The sequence below is a fragment of the Marmota flaviventris genome, chromosome 16, assembly GCF_047511675.1.
Source record: "Marmota flaviventris isolate mMarFla1 chromosome 16, mMarFla1.hap1, whole genome shotgun sequence".
In the NCBI taxonomy this organism is placed as follows: domain Eukaryota; kingdom Metazoa; phylum Chordata; class Mammalia; order Rodentia; family Sciuridae; genus Marmota; species Marmota flaviventris.
In genome coordinates, this window is record NC_092513.1 from 38,601,871 (window position 1) to 38,627,329 (window position 25,459).

The 25,459-nt window shown below is 34.3% G+C and overlaps 1 protein-coding gene across 1 annotated transcript in view; it reads left to right on the forward strand.

The window, feature by feature from the left end:
• The window catches only part of Ccdc178 (coiled-coil domain containing 178), a 366,395-nt gene that overhangs the window by 222,410 nt on the left and 118,526 nt on the right, over window positions 1-25,459 (forward strand). Inside the window, exon 17 of the mRNA XM_027935639.2 lies at window positions 8,798-8,947. Coding sequence (XP_027791440.2) covers window positions 8,798-8,947 — 150 coding nt within the window. The remainder of the gene's footprint in view (window positions 1-8,797; window positions 8,948-25,459) is intronic.

Below are 25,459 nucleotides of genomic sequence, written 5' to 3' on the forward strand. Positions count from 1 at the left end.
TTATAAAATTATAAAAGAAAGATGAACCAAATAGTAATCTAATAGCTAATATAATGGACACTTATCTAGAGTTTTCCTAAAGTTGTCATAGGAGGCATATTATAGTCATCCTGCAGGTAAATGTTCCCTTTTATTTAAGCACACACTCATTTTAATATTTAATAGACATCTATATTTCTAGGCCAAGTTTTCCCTGCTAAGACCACATTCATATCTCTATATGTGAAACATCTTCAGAAACCTGCTTAAAAGCTCACTCTTCCTTCAAACTTTGCTCATCACTTTGACTGGAACTGCTCTGTCATAGAACTACTCTCGTTTTTCCACTGTCTTTTATCCTTCGTAGTGCATAATGTATTCTGATATGGTCAACTTTGTAAGTGCCTCAATTCCCTTAGCTGACTGCAAACTCCTTCTACCCTGAAGCTGTGCTTCCCCCACCCCCACCATGTGGTATCCGTTCTTCCTGGTCAGAGACAAAAATAATGAGCAAAAAGGTTTAATACAAGGTATTCATAAATTTCCAAAGACACTCTTCTGAGTTCTGAAAGGCAATGACATAGAGTCCATTAGAAAATTTTGTAAATAAATCAGAACAGTAGCTACATCTGTAATCCAGCCAGGGAACTAAGATAAGGAGTACCGTGTGTGCTTACATATGGGTGCTGTGCTGGGACAGTTAAAGACAGTATTCCTCTGGGCTCTGGCAGGGACTGGTTTCCTGATCAGATGGCTTGGGGTAGGCTTTCATCAAACAGTGTCAGAAAAGTGCTCCTTGGCCTCCATAATATCCCCCAGTGTTGTGCATATACCAGTTGCTCAGTAAGAATTTTTGAATTAATGAGTGAATAGGAAGTATTTTGTCAAATGTGATGATACTCAGAGATTGAGGCATGTAACAACCTTGATGCAGAGGACTGATTTGTTCATTTACAAATCAAGAATGTTCTTTCAACACTAATTATCAGAGAACTTGAGTTGGACAAGAGACTTGTTTCCATGGCAGCACAGACAAGGAAGTGGGTCCTGGGAGAATTAGAACAGTTATTTGCTCCTCTGAGGCTTCAGGGTATCGACATATCATTCTTACAGACTTGCTCCTTTGGAACACTGGGAGAACTCTTGCTTTTGATAGTAATTGGCATATTTTTTAAGGGAGCAGCAATGTGATAAAGCCTGTATGCACACAGTAGGTGATGCATTTGATGAAGTATATGTATCTGCCATATTGTTAGAGAATTAGCCTGTATTTTGGATATTTTGTGTTCCTCATACTAATGCCCATGAATTGAGGGGGCTGCTCTTGAAACAAGTGCTCACAAAGAGACTTGGAGACCCCCTGTCTCTATTCTAAAATCTCACTTGCATGCACTGTGAATCAGTCTTAGTACGAACACTTGCTTTAATGACATCAAACTTCATTGCATGCAAGACTACCAGTACAATGCTCCAGGCTGGCAGAGCTGTGCCAAAGGTGTATGTGAGGACTGTGGGGATTTAATGGTATGGGATCAATAGTGTGAGCATGTGTATAGGATGAATGCCACTGAAACATCAGCCCTGGGAATTGAGCATTAGTTACAATGTTAGTTACAAGGGATACTAAATGTGCAGGTACATTTCTTTGTCTACACCATCATACTTTCAAGTCAAGATATAGCAGAATATACCATCTGCCAAAGTTTAACTCACAAGTTAGGTAGTAATCAACAGATGGCCAAACAACAATCTAATAATCCTAAAGGGGACAAGAAAACATTGCTTTTGACTCTTAACTCCTCCAAATTTCCTCAAATACATACGGGCTCATGCAGTAAGGCAGCTCTGATCCCTGAACAGTAAAATGACTGTTCTAAGATTCGAGTCATGGATTATTTCTTCTATGAAGGCTTTTCTGTTCCTGCTTCCCTACCATATAGAATCGATTCCAATGTACCTCAGATAAATTTGTGTACACTTCTCCCTCCGCCTTCTTTGGCCTGTAATCCCTGGTGAACAAGATCATATCTTATCCATTTTCATCCCCACACTAGCTGTAGAGCTGGACCCATAGAGGAAACTTACTAAGGGTTTGCTCAACACATGGTTGAATGAACAAATAAATAAATGAATGAAAAGCTAGATGTGGGGATGCTCTGGAGTAAAATTAATCAATAAATACTAGCAATACAACTTTTGTTTTCTGGACGTTCTGGCAGGAAGTCAATTCTTTCCAGCCATGGGACTGAAGCAAGTGTGGGGCAGTTTGTACAAGAGTACAGACGTGGCATTAACAGCCAGCAGAGCCCCGGCGAGAAGCAAGAAAGCAAGGAGCTATCTGTAATAAACTATTAGTAACAAAGAATCAGGAGATGACAGACAGATCATCAGAAATGATTAGCAGAGATAGCAGCAGATAATTATATCAGGACCCTAGATTTAGAACTGCATCAGACAATGACAACTCTCTTAAAACACATAATTGAAAGAAGTACCTGGCCCCTTTGGTGAAATGGCTGCAGATGCCTATATTAAGAATAACTGAAAGCATAGATGATATGTTACCCCAACTTTAATCATGGGCATCATGATAATTTTATTAACAGTAAAGTACTTAAAGACAGCTATGTGGATGTTCTGCATATATATGAACAGTGCAGATATTTTAATCATAAACACTTCTCTAGAATGTTTGAATCAAGAGTTTTTTCCTTATAATTATTTTTTAGCTGATAGTTCTTCTTAAATTAAAAAAAAAAAACAAAAGTGAAAATAGTTTTAGTATCTTCTCAGGGTAAATGATCCTGGCTGGATTTCCACCAGTCTCAATGGTAATATTACTGTGCTGCATTCAACCACAGTGCAGAGTTCTATAGGCCTCCACTTGGAAGGTCTGTGAACTTGGCCTTGCCAGTGAATACATCATGCCTAATCAAAACATGGAATAAGGAATAATGTAGATCAAAAAACTCAAGAGACTTATTATATATAATCAATATGCCCTCATGGACTGACAGTGAAGACTAGCTTCCAAGGGGCCAAAGTTCTAATTTCCTTTAACAGCCCATTTTATTTATGTCTACAACCTATGTGTTATTTGGATTATTATTAAAAAGTTGCTTAATGGAACTGGACTCAAAGCAAGGCAATTCAATTATTTAGTTTGATTGATTGATGTCATTAGGCTTTATGAAGACAGCCTTGTATAATGTTTCAGAATGCTGGCTCGTGTATGTCAAATAGTTAAGAGCCAATCTGCCTGGATGCAAAGCTAAGCTACTCCACTTAGTAGCTGTGCAATCTTAACACAAGATACCTGGTGTTTCAGTTGTTATCGTCATATAACAAACACCTCAAAACTTCATTGTCTAAAATGGCTACTCGTGATTCTGTGTGTCAGAAATTTGAACATGGTCCATTCGGGATGGATTGCCTTTATTTCACGCTTTCTGGACCATCATCTGGAGAACTTGAAGACTAGGGTCAGGACTCCTCTTTAGATGATGCGTTCAGTCACAATGGATGCTGTTGGCCAAAACTTGTGCTGGGGAATCCTTACTGGCTCCTCTGTTTCCTGGCCCCTCCATGGGGCATGGGCTCCTAACAACATGGTGGTTGGATCCAAGGGTGAATGGTGCCAAAGAGAGGGCCAGTCAGAAACTATACTTTTTGATAAACTAGCCCAAAAGGCACAGCATCATTTCTATCATAGTTGATAGAACTGTGTTGCAGAGGTCACATATCTACCAGAGGTCCAGAGAAGGAGAAAAAGACTTCACGTTTTTAGAGAAAGTGACAAAGTTTTGGAAAATCATGTGGAACTGAAAATATTACTGTGGATATTTTTGGAAAATCCAATTCACCCCACCTAATTCCTTTTTGCCTTGTCTTCCCTGACTATAAAATAGGGATAGTAACATTTTAGATAATTGCTATCAGAATAAATTCAGTAATACTGCTTTCTTAGAGTAGTTCTTGGCTATAGTAAGCACTCCCTAATGGTAACTGCTACTCTGATTCTAATTCTTATTATCATTTTCTTATTGTCTTACATCATACCTCCAGTTAGAATGAAGATTTATTGTCCTAGATAGTGTTCTTTCTCACTAAGGTTACTGTGTCAGTCTTAGTTCTTTTCCATTAAGTGTGGAATCCATGAGTTAACATTCAAGTTTGGCCTCCTTTTGAAGTTCTTGGCTATGTACCACAAGGTGAAATGTACAATATGCTTCATATTTTTGTCCCAAAGAACCCAGTTCTCTGATGGAAATTTCTTATTCCCCACTTACCAGTAGAGTGAAGCAGAGAGAAAAAAGAAAACAGTGGGAAAAATAAACTGAAAATGGAGAAACCAGAGGAAATGTCTGAGGTGAAATCCAAAGCTTAAAGAATAAGAAAAGTCAAGTGAAAAAAAAAATAATAGAGAAACACTATGTGGATATTTTGAGTCTCAGTCTGGCCTCTTTTTCCAGCCCTTTAACTGACAGGGAAGGAAGTCAACTATTTTTTTAGCAATGGTTCTTCAACCCTTTGATATCAGAGGCTGAGCATGTATCCCAAAAGTGCTAGCTATAGTTTTAAGGGCTTCATATACCTTGTGAAAATCACTGAGGTACTGCAAATAAATAACTGGTCAAGCCTGGATGCTGTGGTATATTGTTAGAGTAATTTTCAGTGCATAAACATACTGTGTGAATTATCTTTATGTATTTAAGATCTTTATTTCTCAGTAGTGTAGCATCAAATAGTGTCAATAACTGTGTCCATTATAATAGGTGATTTTTAAAAATTATTAATAGACTATTTCATTGATGGTGGCAAATAAAATATGTGGTTTAAACATGCAAAATATATGCAGGTCCTAACTGGTAATGTATAATCATTCATTCCCTAACTTGCTGAAAAGCCAAACACCTACTCACTGCAGCTGTGCTCTGTGTGACGCATTTTAGGGGTGAGCAAAATGATGGTCTCAGCACTCATGGGACTCACAATCTAGCTTTTGTTCATCTCTATATAAACTTAATTTTTATTTCCTAATAAAATAGGGATATAAGAAGTTGTCACATCCTCTAAACACTGAGGTTTAACAAATGACTTGAGATAATAGAGAACAAATCAACATCAAGCTAAATATTTTTCTAACTAAATTCTAAATGATATGGAAACTGTTAAGAGACATTTGGCATGCCTGTTTTCTTTATCAAGATGTATTCTAAGAACTGAGGTTGTGGCTCAGTGGTAGAGCATTTGCCTTAGCACATGTGAGGCACTGGGTTTGCTCCTCAGCACCACATTAAAAAAAAAAAGAATAAATAAAGTTATTTTTTTAAAGACATATTCCAAATAACTTAATAACATTAATAACATGAATTGAATAAATAGCAATAAATTTAGCTTTGAGAAAGTGCTATATTTATTTAGAATTTTGGATAAATTTAATAAGTATGGAAACAAAAAGCACAACAGATTCAGAATTTTATCATCTAATTAGTATTTGTGTAACTTTTACATAAAAATCTCTTCCATAAGAACAAACTCCTTGAGGCACATTATTGTGTCTGAGAATCTGGCATACAGTTGTTATTAAATTAAAATCATATTCAAAGCTTTTATTATTTAAAAGTAACTGAACAAATAAATGAATGAATAAATAAATGAAATGAAATTATAAATCAACTCAATGCAGTTATTTTAACTTACAGAGATTGTAATCAAAATTTTCATTAATACTTTTAGATCCAAAAATATACTTTTCAAATTCATATTTAACCAAGACCTTAACATGAAAGATTTAAGTTTTTTTTTAAATTTTTAAATGTTACATATTTTTATTTGTTCTTTTTAGATATATGTGACAGTAGAATGTATTTTGACATATTATACATACATATGTAGAGCATAACTTATTCTAATTAGGATCTCATTCTTGTGGTTGAACATGATGTGGAGTTACACTGGTTGTTTGTTTATATGTGAAAAAAGAAAATTATGTCTGATTCATTCTACTGTCTTTCCTATTCCCATCCTTCCTCCCTTCCCTTCACTCCCCTTTGTCTAATCCAATGAACTTCTATTCCCCACCCGCATTGTGTGTTAGCATCCACATATCAGAGAGAACTTGAAAGATTTTACTAATAAATTCAGCTGGATTTGATGAATTTAAAGGCTTAAAAATCATCTTATTCTCTTATTTTTCTTTGTTTTCATTTTTACTTGTTATATTCCTGACCTACACTTTTGTGCCCATATTAATTACCTTTTACTGCTGTCCTTTTACAAGTTGTTCAACTTCAGTAGTGGTGGCATTATTTTCCCCAGACATACTTCCACCAATAATTATCATTCCTTTTTTGTTTTATTTGCATGTTATAATACTAATGGTTAAAATTACACAAGCCCGATTTATGAGATGAAACCATAGTAAAATATAGAAAAACACTTGCAATGTCAGCTAAATACTATGATTTAAAATTTTAAAAACTTTATTTCATTTTTGAAGGTCACTGACTTTCAGGAATAGGTAGTGAATCGGTAAATCCTTCTATATGTTCATTACTGAGGAATGATAATATAAAATATTGTGACCGATACAACAGTGTTTTGATGATTTATTGGCAATTGGCATAACCACATAATTTAATATCATGGAGACTGCTCTAATTATAGCATATAAAGTGGTAGGAATTGATGTCACTCAGAAATTGAAATATATGCATTTAGAAATAAATCTGCATATTGCATAGTGAGTAAGGCATAACTGAACAAATATTTCCTCATTAAATTTCACTAAATATGATAAATACCAATTCCCCAACTTTTACAACACTCTTTTCAAATTGAATGTTTATAGTAGCCATCTAGGACTTGAAAGAAAGGTAACTGAAAAACAAGATATGAACTGTCTTTATGTTAAATGCAACAAAACAGCCTGAAACTCGAAATGAGTCCCACTTCCACCTCCAGTTGAACATTATCAGTGTGTTATTGTTTCAATATGAGTTGTCCTTCAAAAGTTCATGTATGAGAAAATGCAAAAATGTTCCAAGGTGAAATGATTTGATTATGAGAGCTTTAACCTAATCTATGGATTAATCCTCTGATATGGACTAACTGGGTGGTAACTAACGACAGGTAAGGTATGGCTTGAGGAAGAAGATCATGGGGAGTATGTTTTGGGGATTTATATTTTGTCCCTTGTGAATAGAGTTTTCTTTCTGCTTCCTGGTTGCTATGTCCTGACCAGCTTCCCTCCGCTATGCTCTTCTGCCATGATGTTCTTCCCACCTTGGTTCCAGAGCTATGGAGTCAGTGGACCAAGAATTGAACCTCCGATATCATGAGCCAAAATAAACTTTTCCTCATCAAAGTTATTCACAGCAAATGCAAAAGCTTACTCAGTGTTTCAAGTCAGTAACTTCAGGATTAGATTTCAATATTAGTGTTATGGTATAAAAATGTTATCCAGCCATTTTTTAAAAAAGTGCCTCCACCAAAGGAATATTTTCATAGAACTGTGCCCTCCTAACAAAAGACAATTCTCCATGATTTTAGGCAAGTTTACTAGATAGGCTTTAAAGTTCTAAATTATTGTGCCAGAATTAGGACAAGGGCATATTAAATGATTCTCAGTTCATCATTTTGTCTTTTTGAAGAACACCTATGACATAGTATTAATCTCTGGGGATCAATATGGATACAGGCTATCATGAGAAATATGTTTACTGACCTTAATAAATCTTCAAGTGTGTAAATACAGAAATATTTGTAAGGCAATTTTCTGCTAAATTAGATTTTTCCTATGTACATTCTTATACCACATATATTTTTTAACAACTTATACTAAAGGTTTGATGTGACGGCAATTTTCACAAAGAAACATTTCTAATTGCTTCATAAGAGTTATTTTTGTATCTAGTAGTTTAATCATCATTATCATGATTTATATGCATTTATGGGTTTTAAAAACTTTTTTGCTGCTATGAATAGTATTGTAATGAATAAAGATTTAAAAAATTTAGAATAGAATCCCATAAGACAATTGCCTGAATTAACAGGTTTGAAAATATTCAAGTCTGTTGATACATTTTGTATTTTTTAAAGAAAAATTTCTGTGCAAGAAATATAAGGAGTCATCAACTAAACTGAATTCATGCATCTAACATAAAATTACAGATTGTCCCTTAGTGTGCTTTTGGGTAATGATGCAAAATTATTTTCTAAAGTGTTTGCATTAGATTTGGCAAATATTTATTTTGTTATGGAGGGAGGTATAAAGTTCTCAACTTCTCACAAAGTCATATATAACCTTTTACACAGTTAAAGTATATTATTAATAAATAGTGGCTCTGGGTACTTCTAAATGTTGACTTCCCTATGCTTTAATTCTTTCCTCCTGTTTTGAATGTTTTTTATGAGTGCCAGCACTCTAAACCTCTTAGGGGTCAAATTCTAAGCAAATTGTCTTCTAGTGGTTTGAGCACAGGGTCCGAGGAAAGGAAAAGGGGCTGGGAAATTAAAAAAACAACTACTGGGATTCTGAAAAGACCCTCCCAAGATTCTCCTTCCAGGAGGAGTGATGGAGAGAAGCCCAGGGAGCAAAAGGTGGATAAACTCTGATAAATCATATATCAATGCTAAAAAATTAATCTGCATTGAGAAAGGAAATTATTAAATTGAAAATGGGTATAGATTTCAGTGGAAACAATTTTTTGGTTATTTTGTTACTTTTCTATACTATATATTAGAACACTTTTAAGTAATTCTAAAGATGGAAAAAAAAATTAAACAAACAAATGGTCTTAATTTTATCTTCTAGAAATTGCAAGATAATTCCCTGGAAGAAAATCTACGTTTAGCTCAAGAATATCAAAAACTACTGGAAATTTTCTTAGTCGAAAAGGACAAATTCTTCAATATATATAGCAGAAAGCTATCAATTGATGCTTCTGTTAGAGATAAGAAAGAGGTATTTAAAAAAATTTTTAATCACTTATTTGACATGTTTATTACAAAAAGTAAAAATTGGTCAGTTTGGGGTCTTCATTGTTATGGTGGTCCTATGCCACAAAAAAATAGCATGTTTTTATTTGTAAAGTTTTATTTTATATTTATATCAAAAGTTGAAATAGAATTTTGAAAGAATACTTGAGGCATGAAAAACTTAGTTTCTACTCCACCATCCTATACTAATTTGCTTTTAGTTGCTGTGACCATTAGTCCCAAATTTCTTTTTTTTATTTTTTGGACATACATGTTATCAAAGTCTTCAAATTTCAATTCTAATTGTAGGTGACTTTCCATGATTGGCCTCTAAGTCTTCCTTTTGATATATGTTTACTTGATAAAAGAATTAACTAGAAACTTTGGGGGAAAAAAGCTGACTTTCTCTGATAGCTATTGCAGGGAATTATAAATATTCTAAAAATTTGTGAAAACTCTGTCATGGTGACAGCAGGAGAGTAAAACAGCTGCATTGTACAAGTGTTAATATATAGCTACTTCCTCCATGGTCTTTAGTTACTTAGTGGCAAGTACTTTCTTTCAATCTTTGCCCCCCACCCCGGATTTGAATTTTAAAAAATAGAGGCATGATTTTTTTTTTAAATAATTTACCTATGTACAACAACCAGTACACTGTGTCTTTTCTCCTTGGGTATTGCTCAATGCTGCTGCTCTATAAATTAGAGTTTAGAATTCTGGTGCTACACCTACCTCTTATTCTTGTGAATACTGGGAGAGCAGAAGGATGAAATTTGAACATAGACTGCCCCATCATGAACTCAGTGATTTTGGTGAGTTACTGAACCTTTCCAACCTCAGTTTTCTCGTGTGTAAAAATTTACCTATACAAGCAATTGTTCAGGAATTTTAAAAAAATGACACTCATAGTAAGTTAGTTGGAAAATAAAAGGACACTGTGTGGCTGTAAGTGACTGTGGCATTCATCTGGTATGCTGCTTGTAGCTGCTTGTAAACTCCCCTCTGTTTCTCATCCATCTGCTCAGATGAGAGTCAAAGCTTCTGGCCTATACATGGGAAAAAAAAGGGTGTAGTTTTTCTCTTACAAATTTGTGTTGAAACAGTAGAAGATGAAGGTAGATCAAGAAGTAAATGTGTTCAGAAAAGAATTAAGAAAGCAACTATCTGTCCTCAAACCATGGTGCAGGGTTCAAAGAAAAAGTATCTCTGCATCCATGGGGAATATATCCAGTCATTTCAAGCATTTAACATTATTATTGCAGTTAAACACGTTCTATGCATTCCTGGTCATTGGGGAAGAAAAATGATCAATTTCTATCTCTTATTTTCTTCTCTAATCAAGGGGAAGACAAAAACAAATTGTATGAACTTTTGTTTCTAGTTTACATAGAATCCTTTGGTGGCCAATGACAAACATTATTAGATTTCTGCATAAATAGTGAAGAGTCATGCCTTTTCCTAGCATTCTATTGCCATAGTTAGGACAAAATTGTCATGACCACATTTTTTTTTAAATTAAAGCAAATCTTGACAAGGAATGAGACATTGGCATGAGCAGACAATGGAGAATGTTAGGAGATCGGGTTTATGTTTGTGATCCCTCAGATGAATCCCTTTCAGCACACCTGTTTCAGGGAAACTTTCAAAGATTTATTTGGACTTCCAGTCATTTTTCATTTCCATCCTTCAGCGATGGAGGTCATTAAGTGCAGGCTGCCCTTGTCAGTGTCATGTAGGATCAATTTGCTGCAATGGACAGAGAGGCCTTATTGATGCTGTTAAATCTGTCAGTGAGAAATCGTATGTCATTAGCGTCTAATGCACTGCTTACAGGACGGAATTTGGCCATCAAAAAAGGAGAAAACCCTTTAATATTTTCGTCCATTTCTTTGATATTGCAGCATTTCCTGTGGATGTAGGTTTTAGTCCTCTGGCCAGTTTATTTTGGGGGTACACAAAAGCATCATTCAACCACTGATTCCCTTGTTGAATTCCTTTGTCAGATAAAATGGATCTTAGTGAATTTTGTGTGTATTTTTCCTGTTTTACATTGATTTCATTGCTTCTGAACCTGAGTCCTTTTCTTTGTGATAAATAATTATGTTGTAATTATTGTACTTCTGAGGGAATATTTCTCTTTCTACAAAAATCACACATTCTATACTTCTTTGTATTATTAGGCTAAGAGTAGCAAGGAAAGCCTGATGGAAGAGTAAAACAAAAGTAATGTCCCTTTCCTTACTACAATTCTACATGCAGAAGTTTCAAATGTGAGAATGCTATAATATTATTCTCGGTAATAGTATTGTGTTTGCTTTATTTGTGTGTTTCTTGATACTATCCTGTACTTTTAAAATTTGCAGCAATTGATATTTTCCCCTTTAAAAATCAGAAACGGGCAAAAGCAATTATGTAAAACTCTTATTTGCCCTGTTCATGGGTAACGATAGAAGAGAATCCAATCTGAAACTTCTCAAATGTCAAAATTACAAATAACACCAGAAATGAATGAAGGAAAGAATCTGAAAAACAGGTTTTACTTCTGTATGAATATAGACATTTTTATTATTTTAATAAGGTGCTTTAAAATATATTTTCTATATTTTCCTTTAAAAATACCCATGAATATTTTGATGAAATCATCATGTATTTGTTTGAAATGCCACCTGAAATTCTTCAGCCCGCAAAGAAAGATAAGTTAAGCCAGCATGCAAATGTTGATGTGGTCTGTTGGCTGAAAACCAGATCTCTTTCCAAACTGGTTAAAAACATTTTAAAATTTTTTCATAAACCACTTATAGAGTTTAACTCTTGCATACTTCAAATCCCAGTGCTTTTAAACGAAGGGAATATAAATGATCACAGTGTAAGCCAGCATTTTATAAGCATGTATGTGGACCAGGTATTTTTATTGTAAAATTTGACAACATCGTTCCCTTCAATAATCCTGAAAAAAATTTTCACAGCAAAGGAAACAATAATTGTTATTATCATCCTTATCCCCTATGTAAGATGTGTAACTGAGATTGAGTGTCTCATAAGATCATCCAAACAGAGGGAGATTGCATTGGGAATGCAACTCAAGTTTTTCTTACATCCAAGCCATTTCCTAATTCTAATACTACCTCTTTACTGTAACATTAATTAAACAGTCCAATATATGTCTCATCATATTTTACAAAACTTTTCAGAATCCAAATAAATTATACAACATGTATTATTTATCCAGTGTCGAACTGAAAACGATTGTTTGATCCACTAATTATTTCCCCAATTATATCTCATTGGAGCCACTTTTTTCAGTGACAGTTTTCAGAAGAAAGGACAACTTATTTAAGAAGAAATTTAATTCACACAGGGATTTTAGATATGTTTCATAACTCTCAAATGTAAAACCTATGAACTAGATGCATCGTTAGAAATGTTGCCTTTTGATGCCCTCTCTCATCACTTCTATTCAACATAGTCCTGGAAACTCTAGCCAGAAGAGTTAGACAGGAGAAAGAAATTAAAGGGGTGAGAATAGGAAAAGAAGAGCTCAAACTATCTCTGTTTGCCGACAACATGATTCTATATTTAGAAGACCCAAAAAACTATACCAGAAAACTTCTAGAACTCATAAATTAATTCAGCAAATATCAGGCTATAAAATTAACAACCGTAAATCAATTGCATTCCTATACATCTGTGATAAATGAACTGAAAGATAAATTAGGAAAACTATTCCATTCACAGTAGCCTCGAAAAAAAAATGGGAATGAATATATCAAAAGAGGTGAAAAATCGCTACAGTGAAAACTACAGAACACTAAAGAAGGAAATTGAAGAAGACCTTAGAATATGGAAAGATTTCCCATGTTTTTTGGATAGGCAGAATTAATATTGTCAAAATGGTTATACAGCCAAAAGTGCCTTACAAATTTAATGCAATTCCTATTAAAATTCTAATGATGTTCTTCATAGAAATAGAAAAGGTTGTCATGAGATCAATTTGAAAAAATAAGAGGCCCAGAATAGCCTTAGCAATCCTCACCAGGAAAAGAGAAGCAGGAAGCATCACAATATCAGACCTTAAATTATACTACGGAGCTATAGTAGCAAAAACAGTGTGGTATTGGTACCACAGACATAAAGACCAATGGTGCAGAAGACATAGAGGCAGACCCACATAAAATACAGTTATCTCATACTAAACAAAGGCACAATAACATATATTGGAGAAGAGATAGCCTCTTCAACAAATGCTGCTTCAAAAACTGGAAATCCATATGTACCAAAATGTAATTATATCCCTTTCTCTCACCCTACACAAAACTCGACTCAAAGTAGATCAAGGACCTAGGCATTAGACTAGAGAACCTATACCTACTAGAAGAATTGAGTCCAAATCTCCATTATGTCAGCTTAGGAACTGATTTCCTCAACAAGACTCCTAAAGTGTAAGAAGTAAAATCAAGAATCAATAAATGGGATTATATCAAACTAAAAAGCTTCTTCACAGCAAAGGAAACAATAAAGAACATGAAGAGAGAGCCTACAGAATGAGAGAAAAATCTTTGGCCACCTGCATCTCAAATAGAGCATTAATCTCTAGGATATCCTAAAGAACTCAAAAAGTGTAACATCAAAAAAGAAGAAAAGAAATAACCCAAATCAATAAATGGGCAAAGGAACTGAGCAGACACTTCACAGAATAAGAAATACAAATTGTCAATAAATATATGAAAAATGTTCAACATCACTAGCAATTAGAGAAATGCAAATTAAAACTACACTGAGATTCCATCTTACTGAAATTGGAATTGCAATTATTAAGAATACAAGAAACAACAAATGTAAGTGAAGATATGGGGGAAAAGCTACACTCAGACCTTGCTGGTGGGACTGCAAAGTAGTGCAGCTATTCTGGAAAGCAGTACGGAGAATGGAATGGAACCACCATTTGACCCAGATATCCCACTCCTTGGCATATACCGAAAGGACTTAAAATCAGCATACTGCAGTGATGCGGCCACATCAATGTTTATAGCAGCTCAATTCACGATAGCTCAACTATGGAACCAACCTAGTGCCCTTCGACACATGAATGGATAAAGAAACTGTGGTATACATACACAATGGAATATTTGTCAGCCATAAAGAATGAAATTATGGCATTTGCCAGTAAAGGAATGGAACTGGAGACTATTATGTTAAAGGAAGGAAATAAGCCAATCTCAACAAACCAAAGGCCGAATATGCTCTCTGATATGCAGATGCTAACACACATTAAGGGGAGTGGGGAGGGGAGGTTCAGTGGATTAGACAAAGGGAAATGAAGGAAAGGGAGGGAGGGTGGAAGGGAATAGGAAAGACAGTAGAATGAATTGGATATAACTTTAGTGTGTTCATATATGAATATACAACCAGTGTAACTCCACATTGTGTACAACAACAAGAATGAGATGTTATACTCCATATATGTATAATATGCAAAAATACACTCTACTGTCATGTCTATTTAAAAGGATCACATTTTATAAAGAAATGTTGCCTTCCTTTGTAAAAAATAACTTTATGGTTGAGGAACTTGGGAAGGAGCCGAGTACCTTGGTGATTTACCACATATACAGTTAAGTAGAAGTAAAGTTAGTCTAGGACATAGTTGTTTTAACTAAGTTTCAAATACTTTCTCCATCAGACTATAGTTGGACATGTGCTATATATTTTTTTTTAATAGTGTGAGTGAACAAATAGCTGGATGTAATCAGAGTAACTGTCATGGGTGTGCTTGGGTAGGAACACCATTATTAAGTGATGTGGGCTTGTGAAGGAATCACACAGGGACATGAGTCTGAGGACTGTCTGTAGTGAAGTGTGCCAGGCTCTGGGGGGACACTTCCCGGCATCACAGAATTCAGACATTATACATTTATTCATTTATTTATTCACTGAGTTATTTAAAATAAATTATTAATCACCTATTACACTGCATAGGAATATGTCACCTCATCTCAGACTCCATGTGGAAGCTGTCACCCCACAGTTCAGGGGATTCCTTCCTAGAATATAGCATGAAAGCAGAGCATTGTCTCTTCACCCCACCCAGGAAAAAACAATTTTGTTATTTAATCTATGACACGGCCAGTTATTGGTGACGAGTCCTGCTTCCTTACATGTTGAAGTAGGACATTAGAGAAGCACACTGAGGCAAGCATATAAAGCAGGGTTTATTTAAAAAGATGCAATACAGACTTCTCTCAGGAAGTAAAGTGAGTGTTGGAAGAAATCATGTTTGAAATGAGGAGGGAGAAGGGGGAAAAAGCTGGCATCCTGGTATCCAAGAAGTGAGAGTGTTCTGCCTCTTTTATACATCATAGATTTTCTTTGTTCTCTTGCTTTCTTCTCCCTTATCTATCTCCTTCCTGCTTTAGTAACTAGACCCAGGAGATGCTTTGTGGGATGGCTAAAAGGTGAGAAACAGGTGGGCTGGAGGGGCCAAGGTGGAGTGATCTGGGCAGGAAGGGGGCCCAGGGTGCATTAACTTAACAATTTTACAACTCCCTGTAGGAGGAGACAATCCCTGGGACAGGTTACCTTAGCAACAGATTGGAGCAGGGTCAGGTTATCTTGATAAAGAATGGAGGATTTGAAGGCATTAATATTTAATTCCCACACCCAAACTGGCCTCCATTCTCTCCATCCGACCAGGATCACCTATCTATACTAACTGCTGGTCTTTAATTCTGGCTTCATCTACACTGCCTGATCTGATTGGGTGAAATTCCACCTTAAACTCTTAAAAACTCCTATCTATAAATTGACTTAGTTGTTTTTTTTTTTTCTTACCTCTTTCATCAGTTTTCAAACATGTTTTCTTCCAACACTCATTTTACATTGATTTGGTGAGGAGTTAGTCTATTCTAGCAATGAACAAAATTATTTTCCTAGACAAATATGAAAGTTGTTTTATTTCTCCTTTTTTGTGTTTCCTATTGCTTGTTATCTTGCATATATTAAAATTGTGCTTTCGGTGGTGATTTCTGTTGACTTGTTTCAGTATATATAGACAAAAATTCATTCCTTTTCTACAAAATATACTTCAATGGTTTTTTCCTAAAACAGCTATTTGAAGACCCTGTCAGAATCTCTACCTGTTTCTTAGAAGACAGGCCTGTGTGTGCACATATATACTGCTTTGCTGTCTGTTTCTTAGAACATACACACCCACGCACACTCATACACATTTTTTCTAAAGCAATTTCCATACTTCATACAAGAAGCTTCCATTAAATTCCTATTGTCCTCTTTCTCAGAAGAAGAGCTCTTCAAGGAGCTTTTGTGTCTCAGGAGCCACACAAGGCAGACAGCTGATGGTCTACTGTTTGATCATAATGACTCTCCTTTCCATTGTCCACACATTCTGAGGGCAACCCTGAGAACTTGGAGTTTATTCCTGGCTAGTACTTAGAGAAATAAACTTGGCTTAAATCAAACCAATTCCTCAGTGCAGCACCAGTTTGGGGGGAATTGCAGATTTATGGATCTTTTATGCAACTTTGAAAGGATGTTCTGGTGGAGTTGCTTAGCATTGAACAAATTTTTGATGTTAGAAACATCTTAAGAGTGATTTATGGAATATGATGATGATAGATCATTGAAATACTAAAGACATTCAAGGAAAAGAATTTATATGTGTGTGTGTTGTGTGTATATATATATATATATATATATATATATATATATATATTTCATAAACACATTTTCATGTATACATTTTATATATATCTTGTGGTCCTCCACAGAGGATTATTTTGTCCCCCAGGAGAGACCTAGATATCTGAAAACGTTTGTAGGCATTTTTTGTTGCTCCTAGCATCTTGGGGCTAGAGACCAGGATCTACTAAATATTCTAAAATGCATAGGATAGCTCACTCTGATGTGCCTATATACACATCCCAAAACTCTCCAGCCCAAAATGTTAACAAAGCTGAGATTAAGATGCTCTGATAAACACACATTCTCTGAGATAACATATATTTCATAAATAGGTAATATAAATGTAATATGAAACACTGCGAACTATACCATATCTATATCCTTAACAATTTAAACTGTAATTCCATATTAAAAATTCTGTAAAATTACATTTTAAGAAAATTTGTCAGCTCTTCTAATTTTAAATTTCGTTTTGTCCTTGTGAAGTTATTAGGAAATGTATTTACAACTCATTAGCATAGTATTTATTAGATTAAACATTGGAAAATATATTCTATGTAGACTAGGAGGAAATTTCAGGTCACAAATTGCACTTTCATAAAATTCTGCTGATTTCTTGTATTATCTGTAAAGCCTAGAAAAATTAGAAAAGTTTTCTAATGGATAGGTTATGTTCTTTTGACTCCATTTGTAGTCAGATGCTGAACTTTTAAAAGAATTCCACAGTAAATTCTGAAATGAAATAATATTGTTTTAATTATTCAAAATCCATTTTTAAATTCCAATGAAACGAATATTCAGTGCACACAACTCCTGTAATACATATTTTCTACTTACACTTGCCTGATACTTGTATAACTGCTTTTGTAATCATCTTTCCCCAAATCTGTAAAAATCTATCTTATGATCAATAAGTATTAATATGGAAAATGCATATTTATATACTAAATATTTTGTTTAGTCATTATTTTTCCTTTAGAATTTAATTCTTATTGAAGGTAAGGTAGAGTACCCATGGACAACCCTCTGTACTTCTGAAAGCATGAAATATTAATGTCTTCCCAGAGGGACTGTTTTAAGAAACATATATAGCAATAGTTAACATTTATAAAGCATATACTATGTCTAGTTGCTTTCTTAGCTTTTTATGTATTTTTATTTATTTTCCTCAACCACTCTATAAATTTTAAATATAAACCACTTAGAACAGTTTTTCACAAAGTATATATTCTACAGGTAGAACATAGGGCTGTTAATATTCATATTATGCTTTAGATAAATATATGCCCCTCATTTCTTGTATCAAATCTTGATGTGGCTGTATGATTATAAAATGAACTTTTAGACCATGATAGATATTAAGCAGCTGATGTAACCTAAGAATATGGGATGAATTATGAGTGGAGAGGACAGATGCATGGGGTAATAGTGACATAATCGTAAGTGTCAAGTAAAACAGATAGGTGTAAAAAATTGAACTATGGTAAATACCTAAAGGCCAGGTAAATATGACAGAGGGCCAAGGAATAGAATTCATTAATACGCACATATATTTGAGCAGGCATGAAAGATTAAGTTAGCAATGATAAAAGGGCTAAATGGGGCTCATTGTACAGGTCCCATACTTCCTACACTAATTAGAATATATATATTATAAATTTAATATATATTTTTGTTACATATATATATATCCTAGTTATAAGATATATATCCTATTTATAAGATAAATATCCTATTTATAAGACCCATAGCAAAAATTTCCTAGAAATAGGCTAATAGGAAATATGACATTATAACCTTCATGGAGAATCTGTAATTTTACAGATAGAGAAGATAAGGAGATAGCACATGCCATGACAATACTCAATATATTCATTTGATGGGATCTGGAATCTTAATAATTCTAAATCATTCCAAATAAATCAAAATAATATTTTTTGGATTCTGATGATTAAATCATTCTCACTGAAACATGAAAACATAAGAAATATGGAGAAAATCAGGGGGGCACATATGTTCTTTTTTTTCCTGAAACAAATAATAAAGCTGCAATAAGCTATGACATGTTACAAAAGTGACAGAAATTTAATGCTGTCACACAGAAAGCCTAGAAGTCCTAATGTAAAAAACAATTATTTATATAGGATGCAGAAATTCAAATAAATATCACATTATTTTATAACAAAATGGTATAAGGCCTAATCTATATTTTTGAAAATACAAATAAATACTACCTCATATCAGATCAATAATTACAAATGTATTAAAGAGTTGAATATAAACATAAAGTGGAGTTTAATATCTAATTTAGGTATAAAGAAAGTTTTTATCAAAGTAATGACAAGCAAGAAAACCTAAAAAGTAACATAGATTTTCTGACATTAAAATTAAAATGTCTGTAAGCTTAAAAATATAGGAAAATATTCCAAACATCTGTGATATCCATGAACTTATATTTTCATGACATGGAGTGCTATTCTAACCCATTTAAAAGATCACTTTTCTAACAAACAATGGAAAAAGTCTTCAAATAGGTATTGCTTCTGTCTTGTCTTTATTGACTATTAAAAGAAATAGAAAGCAGTTTATGAATGAAAGGGAGGAAAACATCCATAATAACCAAAGAAATATGAATTAAAACAACACAATAGCATGTATTCATCCAGTCTATTAGCAAAAGGTATTTCAATTATAAAACCTATTTTGGGGAAGAACTAAAATTTGCAGTTTTCCTGATGGTGATACTGAATTTGAAATGGTCTCTATGGAGAAAAATTTGACGATATATAGTAAGAATCTTAATATTTATATACCCTTTTCTCTAGGGAATATTATAAAATGTGCACCAAGAGTGTTTTCAACAAAGATCTGATTGTGGAATAGGCAGTGCAGGATAATATGGAGCTGGACTGCTGTGGCTTGAATCCTGCTCTGATTTAGGTGTAATTTAAGCAAGTCATTTACCTCTCTGAGCCTGTGGTTCCTTATCTATAAAATAAGAATAATAGAACCTACTTCATACAATTCCACCAACAACTGAATTAACACATGTAAAGATCTCAGAAAAACAACTGGACATAGTGTTGCATATATTTTATTTATATTTTTATGTTATTCAATGAGATTATGCAACATATTTGACCGATTGGTTAGTATATATAAAGAAAGGATGAGGCTCAAAATTGGTGTTAATTTCCCTATTTGTATACCAATTGTGACATAATCTCTACCATGACAATGAAATCATTATAGGAATGAACTTGATTACCTTTTATTAAGAAAGATTTTATGAAGTCCAGATATATTGTAAAATTGTCACTTTTTGTGAATCATTACTGCCTTTACAAAGACAACAGAATAGCTCAGTGAAATAATCTTTTTTAACAACAAACATATAAACAATGCAATGATTAAAAAGATTTAGTTATTGTTTGTCTCTGGGAGGACAATTCATTTTTAGCTCACTGGGATGATTATTTGTATTTTCTAAGCATTCTTACCTGGTGAGTGTCTCTAATAACATAGTAAGTCCCACAATCACTTCACTTTTACTCAGCTAACTAAAATTTTATCTGTCTCCAAATTACCAGAAAATGTATTTCACATAAAGTGAAATGTGCTCTAATTATCCATATTCTGTGTATATCTGCATTAACGTGATTCTCCTATTAATGAAGAAACTACTTGATTTTTGAAGGTTCCTTAACTCGTTTTCTGGGAACTAGTTATATTTTCCTCTGTTTTCTTAAAATAGATCATGGGTAAACTAACATTATCTCAAACATAAATGTATATGTATATTACATATATTATATATAAACTGTAAATATATACGTAATTTAGCTACATATTCTAACTTTTTAAGATTTTGTTTATAGTGATACAATAAAATATTGTGATTAGATAGACATTAAAAATCTTTTCCCTTTGTAAATTGAAGGGTGACCATCAGAGCTTTCCTAACAGAGTAATCCTGATTATGACAAATATTATTTATAAAATCATATTATTTGTAAAATAATATTATTTATAAAATCTTGTACTGTTCCACATAGTAAATACTGATTAAACCAACCACATACACTCAGTCGACATCTTACCTGAGAAAAACAATGATAATGCAGTGAATAATATGGTGTTCAGAATTTTGTGAGATTCTATCAGATATTAAATCATTTTACAATTAATTCCTTTGAGCATAGAGTCAGCATTTCTGTAGACTTTTAATGTAATTTTCTCATTTTAAAGATATATGCAATATACTCATAGCATATAGAGAAAAGTATATAAAACAAAGCTACTATCTACATGGTGTACATAGAAAAAGAACAAAAATGTTATCTGTAAAAGCAGAAAAGAATTTGGCTTGCTTGACTTTTTGTATCAAGCATGCTACAGCAATCTTTTGATTCTAATATGAAACTATAGTAAGGATCATTGCACTAATGCATGAGGATTTGTGATAATGTTGCAGAAATTTTACTGTCAAAACTGAACTGCAGTGTAATGACTTTTGTTATCATGGTTTCTAATAACTATTCAGCTTGAATTGACCCTACATATGTTTTGCTGCAATAATATGTCAGTAACTCAGAAAGCAAAAAAGGAAATAAAAATCCAGTCAACATAATGTTACATATGACTTCATGATAACCTTTGCTATTAATATTGTTAAAACAATTATAAATACTACGGAAACTATAGGTTTCCATGGAAATAAAAGCTTAGATTCGTTGCAACACTCCTAGCCAAATAACTCTACAAAGTACTCTAACATTCTCCCTCTCACCCTGGGCTCTGGGTACTAACTGGTCTCTTACTACTGTCTGCTCTCTGCTATAAGGAGTCTCTGACATATTTCCCTTCTTCTTTGAATGGATTAGGTTCTTTTTCCTATTTTTCTTCCTATATTTTTACATTTCTCCCTGTTCATTACAGCATATTTTCACTTCAACACCTTTTCCTTGCAATAAATAAGAGAAAATAAGTAAGAATGATTACTCTACTCTGTGGTAGTTATCATGCTAGACATTGCATAGAGCATTACATGTACTTTATTGCAAATATCAATCAATTATAAATAACACAATTGTTCTTATTACTTAATTTATAAAGTTCTGTGAAACAACTGGGAATGTTTCTTAAAAAAAAAAAAAAACCCTAAGGTGTTGTCTATGTTATTTTGCTAGGCAGCTATAGCAAAGTGCCATAGACAGGGTGGTTTGAAGAACAGAACATTATTGTCTCACAAGTCTGGAGGTTAGATCAAGGTATCTGTCAGCAGTGTTGATTTGTTCTAAGAGCTTTGAATGGGAAGATCTGTTCGGGACCATCTCCTTGGCTCGCAGATGGCTGTCTTTTCCTTTTGTCATTATGTTGTCCCATGCACACATGTATGTACATATTTCTTCTTTTTTTAAGGATATCTAGCATATCAAATTAGACTCTATGCTCATTTTAACCTTAATGACCTCTATGAAGACCCTATCTCCGAATACACTTCTATTCTGAGCTTCAGAGGTGAGATTTCAACACATGTACTTGGAGTAGAGGGGGAAACAGTTTAGCCCATAGCAGGTACTTTGTTGTACCTTTTGGCCACTCTACTTATAAGTGGGAACCACTGCTGAGTGTCACACCCTGGCCTGTAGACTTTCTGCTACTCCACAGCTTCTCTTTCGTGCCTTTTCATGACGCTGCCTAGCCTATCAGCCAAATACTGTGTATCCTTGTTTCTCTTTAGGTGCAAAAGTATTTCAGTTATATGTAATTGAATAATTTTTCTTTTTTTTTCTTTTTAGTTGCCTGGTTTTTATTTTATTTATTTTTAATTGGTTGTTCAATACACTACAAAGCTCATGATATATCATCTTTCATAATAATTTTTCTTATTCCTGTGATATTGGGCATGTGTATGGTTAAGTAATTGAGCCCAGTGTTACACAGGAAGTGGCAGACTATGTTTCTGAGCAGTGATCAGAGATCCAAGTAGAAAAAAATGCCTTTCCCAAAGAAGGGACTTTAAAATTCCCCTTCCTTTGCCTCAGACCACAGCACATGTATTTGCTAAAGAAGATTTTATATATATATATATATATATATATATATATATATATATATATATATATACACACACACACATATACACACACACACATATATGTATATACATAATATATATTTTTTTTGTAGAAGAAACATTTCATGTTAATCATGTACAAAAGGTACATCTTTAAGAATCAGGTGAGGTAGATAGATGGATTTACGGGGATTATTCTTGTATTGTCTAGCATATCAAGTCAACAATAAAATCTCATACAATACTGTGATTTGTACCTGTTTCTAGGTTTATTTATCTTTCCAAATGAGAATATCTTGATCACATAGAGACTGCAACAGAGACCAGAATAAAGACTTAAGGTATATATGTGAAAAGGGGGGAGAGGGAGAGAACAGCAGCTGCAACCACAGCTAGCATTTAATAGAAAATATTGAGAAAAGCAAAGCTTTATCTGGCAATTTGCTGATAGAGTGGCTGAGCTTGAGATTATGGGCATCTTATGGGCATCAAGGCAGCACAACTAGGGTTAGGCATCCCCCTGTGCCCCACATATAGCAGTACTGATGATGTTTCAAAGGGTGTCATGAAGGAATAATATAAAAAATATTATAATGATAAGGCTGAAGGCAAATATATCACATAAATAGGAGAATTTCTGCAAAGCACAGTACAGATTTTCAAGAAAGTTACTTGATAATAAAAAACTTCCATTTGTAAAAGAACACTAATATGTGATAGTATGCTAAGGGAGGAATTGTAGTAACCCCTCTCCAATGTCCTCTTACAGTGGGAGCATACAGGCTGAAGTAAGGGCCTGTACTCTGAATCCCCTTTCATGCTTGAAGACCCAGATTCTTTTTTGTTTTACTTGGTTTTGGTTTTGGTTTATTTGGTACCAGGGATTTAACCCAGGGGTGCCTAACCACTGAGCAATATCCCCATTCCTTTTTGTATTTTTATTTTGAGACAGGGTCACATTGAGTTGCTTAAAGTTGCTGAGGCTGATTTTGAACTCATGATCCTTCTGTCTCAGCCTCCCGAGCTGCTGGGATGACAAGTGTGCACCACCAAACCCAGCTGAAGATCCAGATTCTTAAGAGCAAATCTGCAGCTGGGTGTGGTGGCATATACCTGTATTCCCAGTAATTTGGGAGACTGAGGTTAGGGATATCCTGATTTAGATGCAAGGTCTCAGACACATAGTGAGACCCTGTCTCAAAATAAGTTTTTAAAAAGGATTAGGAATGTAGTTCATTGATAGAGCACTCCTGAGTTCAATCCCAGGTACCTCAAAAAAATAAAAAAAGATCTGTTAACTTGAATGGAATCTTTTGTACCTGGAGATGTCAGGATTGGAGGTTTCTGCCTTGGGAGTCCTTGTTGAAATCCTGCAGCCAGAGGCAGTGGCACCACATGCCTATATGAGAGGGCAGCGTGGGACCACACCAGGTAAAAAGACATGGGATCTTAGGGCTTCTCTCTAGTGATTCCTCACTGAGTTCTAAAATCCAAGGATGAAAAAAAAAATCAAAACAAAACAAAACAAAAACCTCCAGAAAGCATCCATTTAGAAGAAAGATAGTAGCACACTAATTTCACACTTAACATCCACAGTGTTTTAGGACAGAAAATAGTCAGAAAAATTTCTACATTTAAAGCACCCAAGAATGTTGCTTCCACCCAAGTTATTGTTTATGTGATAAAAACAGGAAGGTACTTTTGAATGAAAAAACAACAAATACAAATTGAGGAACAAGTTTTAAACTTCCAGATGGCCAATACACATAGGCAAAATGTCTCTACGTCCCTAAAAATTATAAACAAATGCAATGCAGGTACATGTCTTCAATTATTTTTCTTTTAAAGATCAGTAAGACTGATTAGTGACAGCAGGGGAGCATGTGGAAAAGGAGCTCTTAATGGAAGATCAGAACTCTTCTGTCCCTCACCAAGTTCACCTACCAACTTCACAGCTATTTTTCTTCTTGATAGAATTCAAGTATTTCTGCCCCTAACTGACATGGGCATCTTCACTGTGTTCTGGATTCCGTCCTCTTTCACTTTCTCATAGTCTCCATCCACACATCTTTCTGTAGCCCCATTTTCCCTCTCCACTGTCTTTTCCTACCATCATACATCACGGAAATGTGATTTAGTATTTACTGTCTCAAAACCCTTCTTTGATTCCACGTTCCCTAGATCACTTAATTGGGGAGGAGAGCAGGATACCAAGATTGAACCCAGGAGCACTTAATCACTGAGCCACATCCCCAGCCCATTTTTATATTTTATTTAAAAATATTTTATTTAAGTGAGTTGCTTAAGGCCTCACTAAGTTGCTGAGGCTGGCTCTGAACTTGCCCTCCTCCTGCCTCAGCCTCCCAAGCTGCTGGGATTACAGGTGTGCATCACCACACCTGGCTCACTGAATTTAAAAACAAACAAACAAAAACAAAAAACTTTGGACCCAGTTGTTTGCATTGCAAGCTTCATTACATCACTTCCCATTCTGTTCTTTGAAGTGCCAGTTGTCAGTGACTTCCATGATGTCAAATTCAACAGCATATATCTGACCTCTTCTTCATCCATAGCTTAACAATTTTTGATCACTATTCTTCTTCTTCTTTTTCTTTTTCTTTTTCAGCTTAGATGAAGAAAGATTTATTTTGGTTCATGGTTTCAGAGGTTTCAGTCCACAGCATCATTCCCCTTCTTCAAGTACTTTTCTCCTGGCCACGG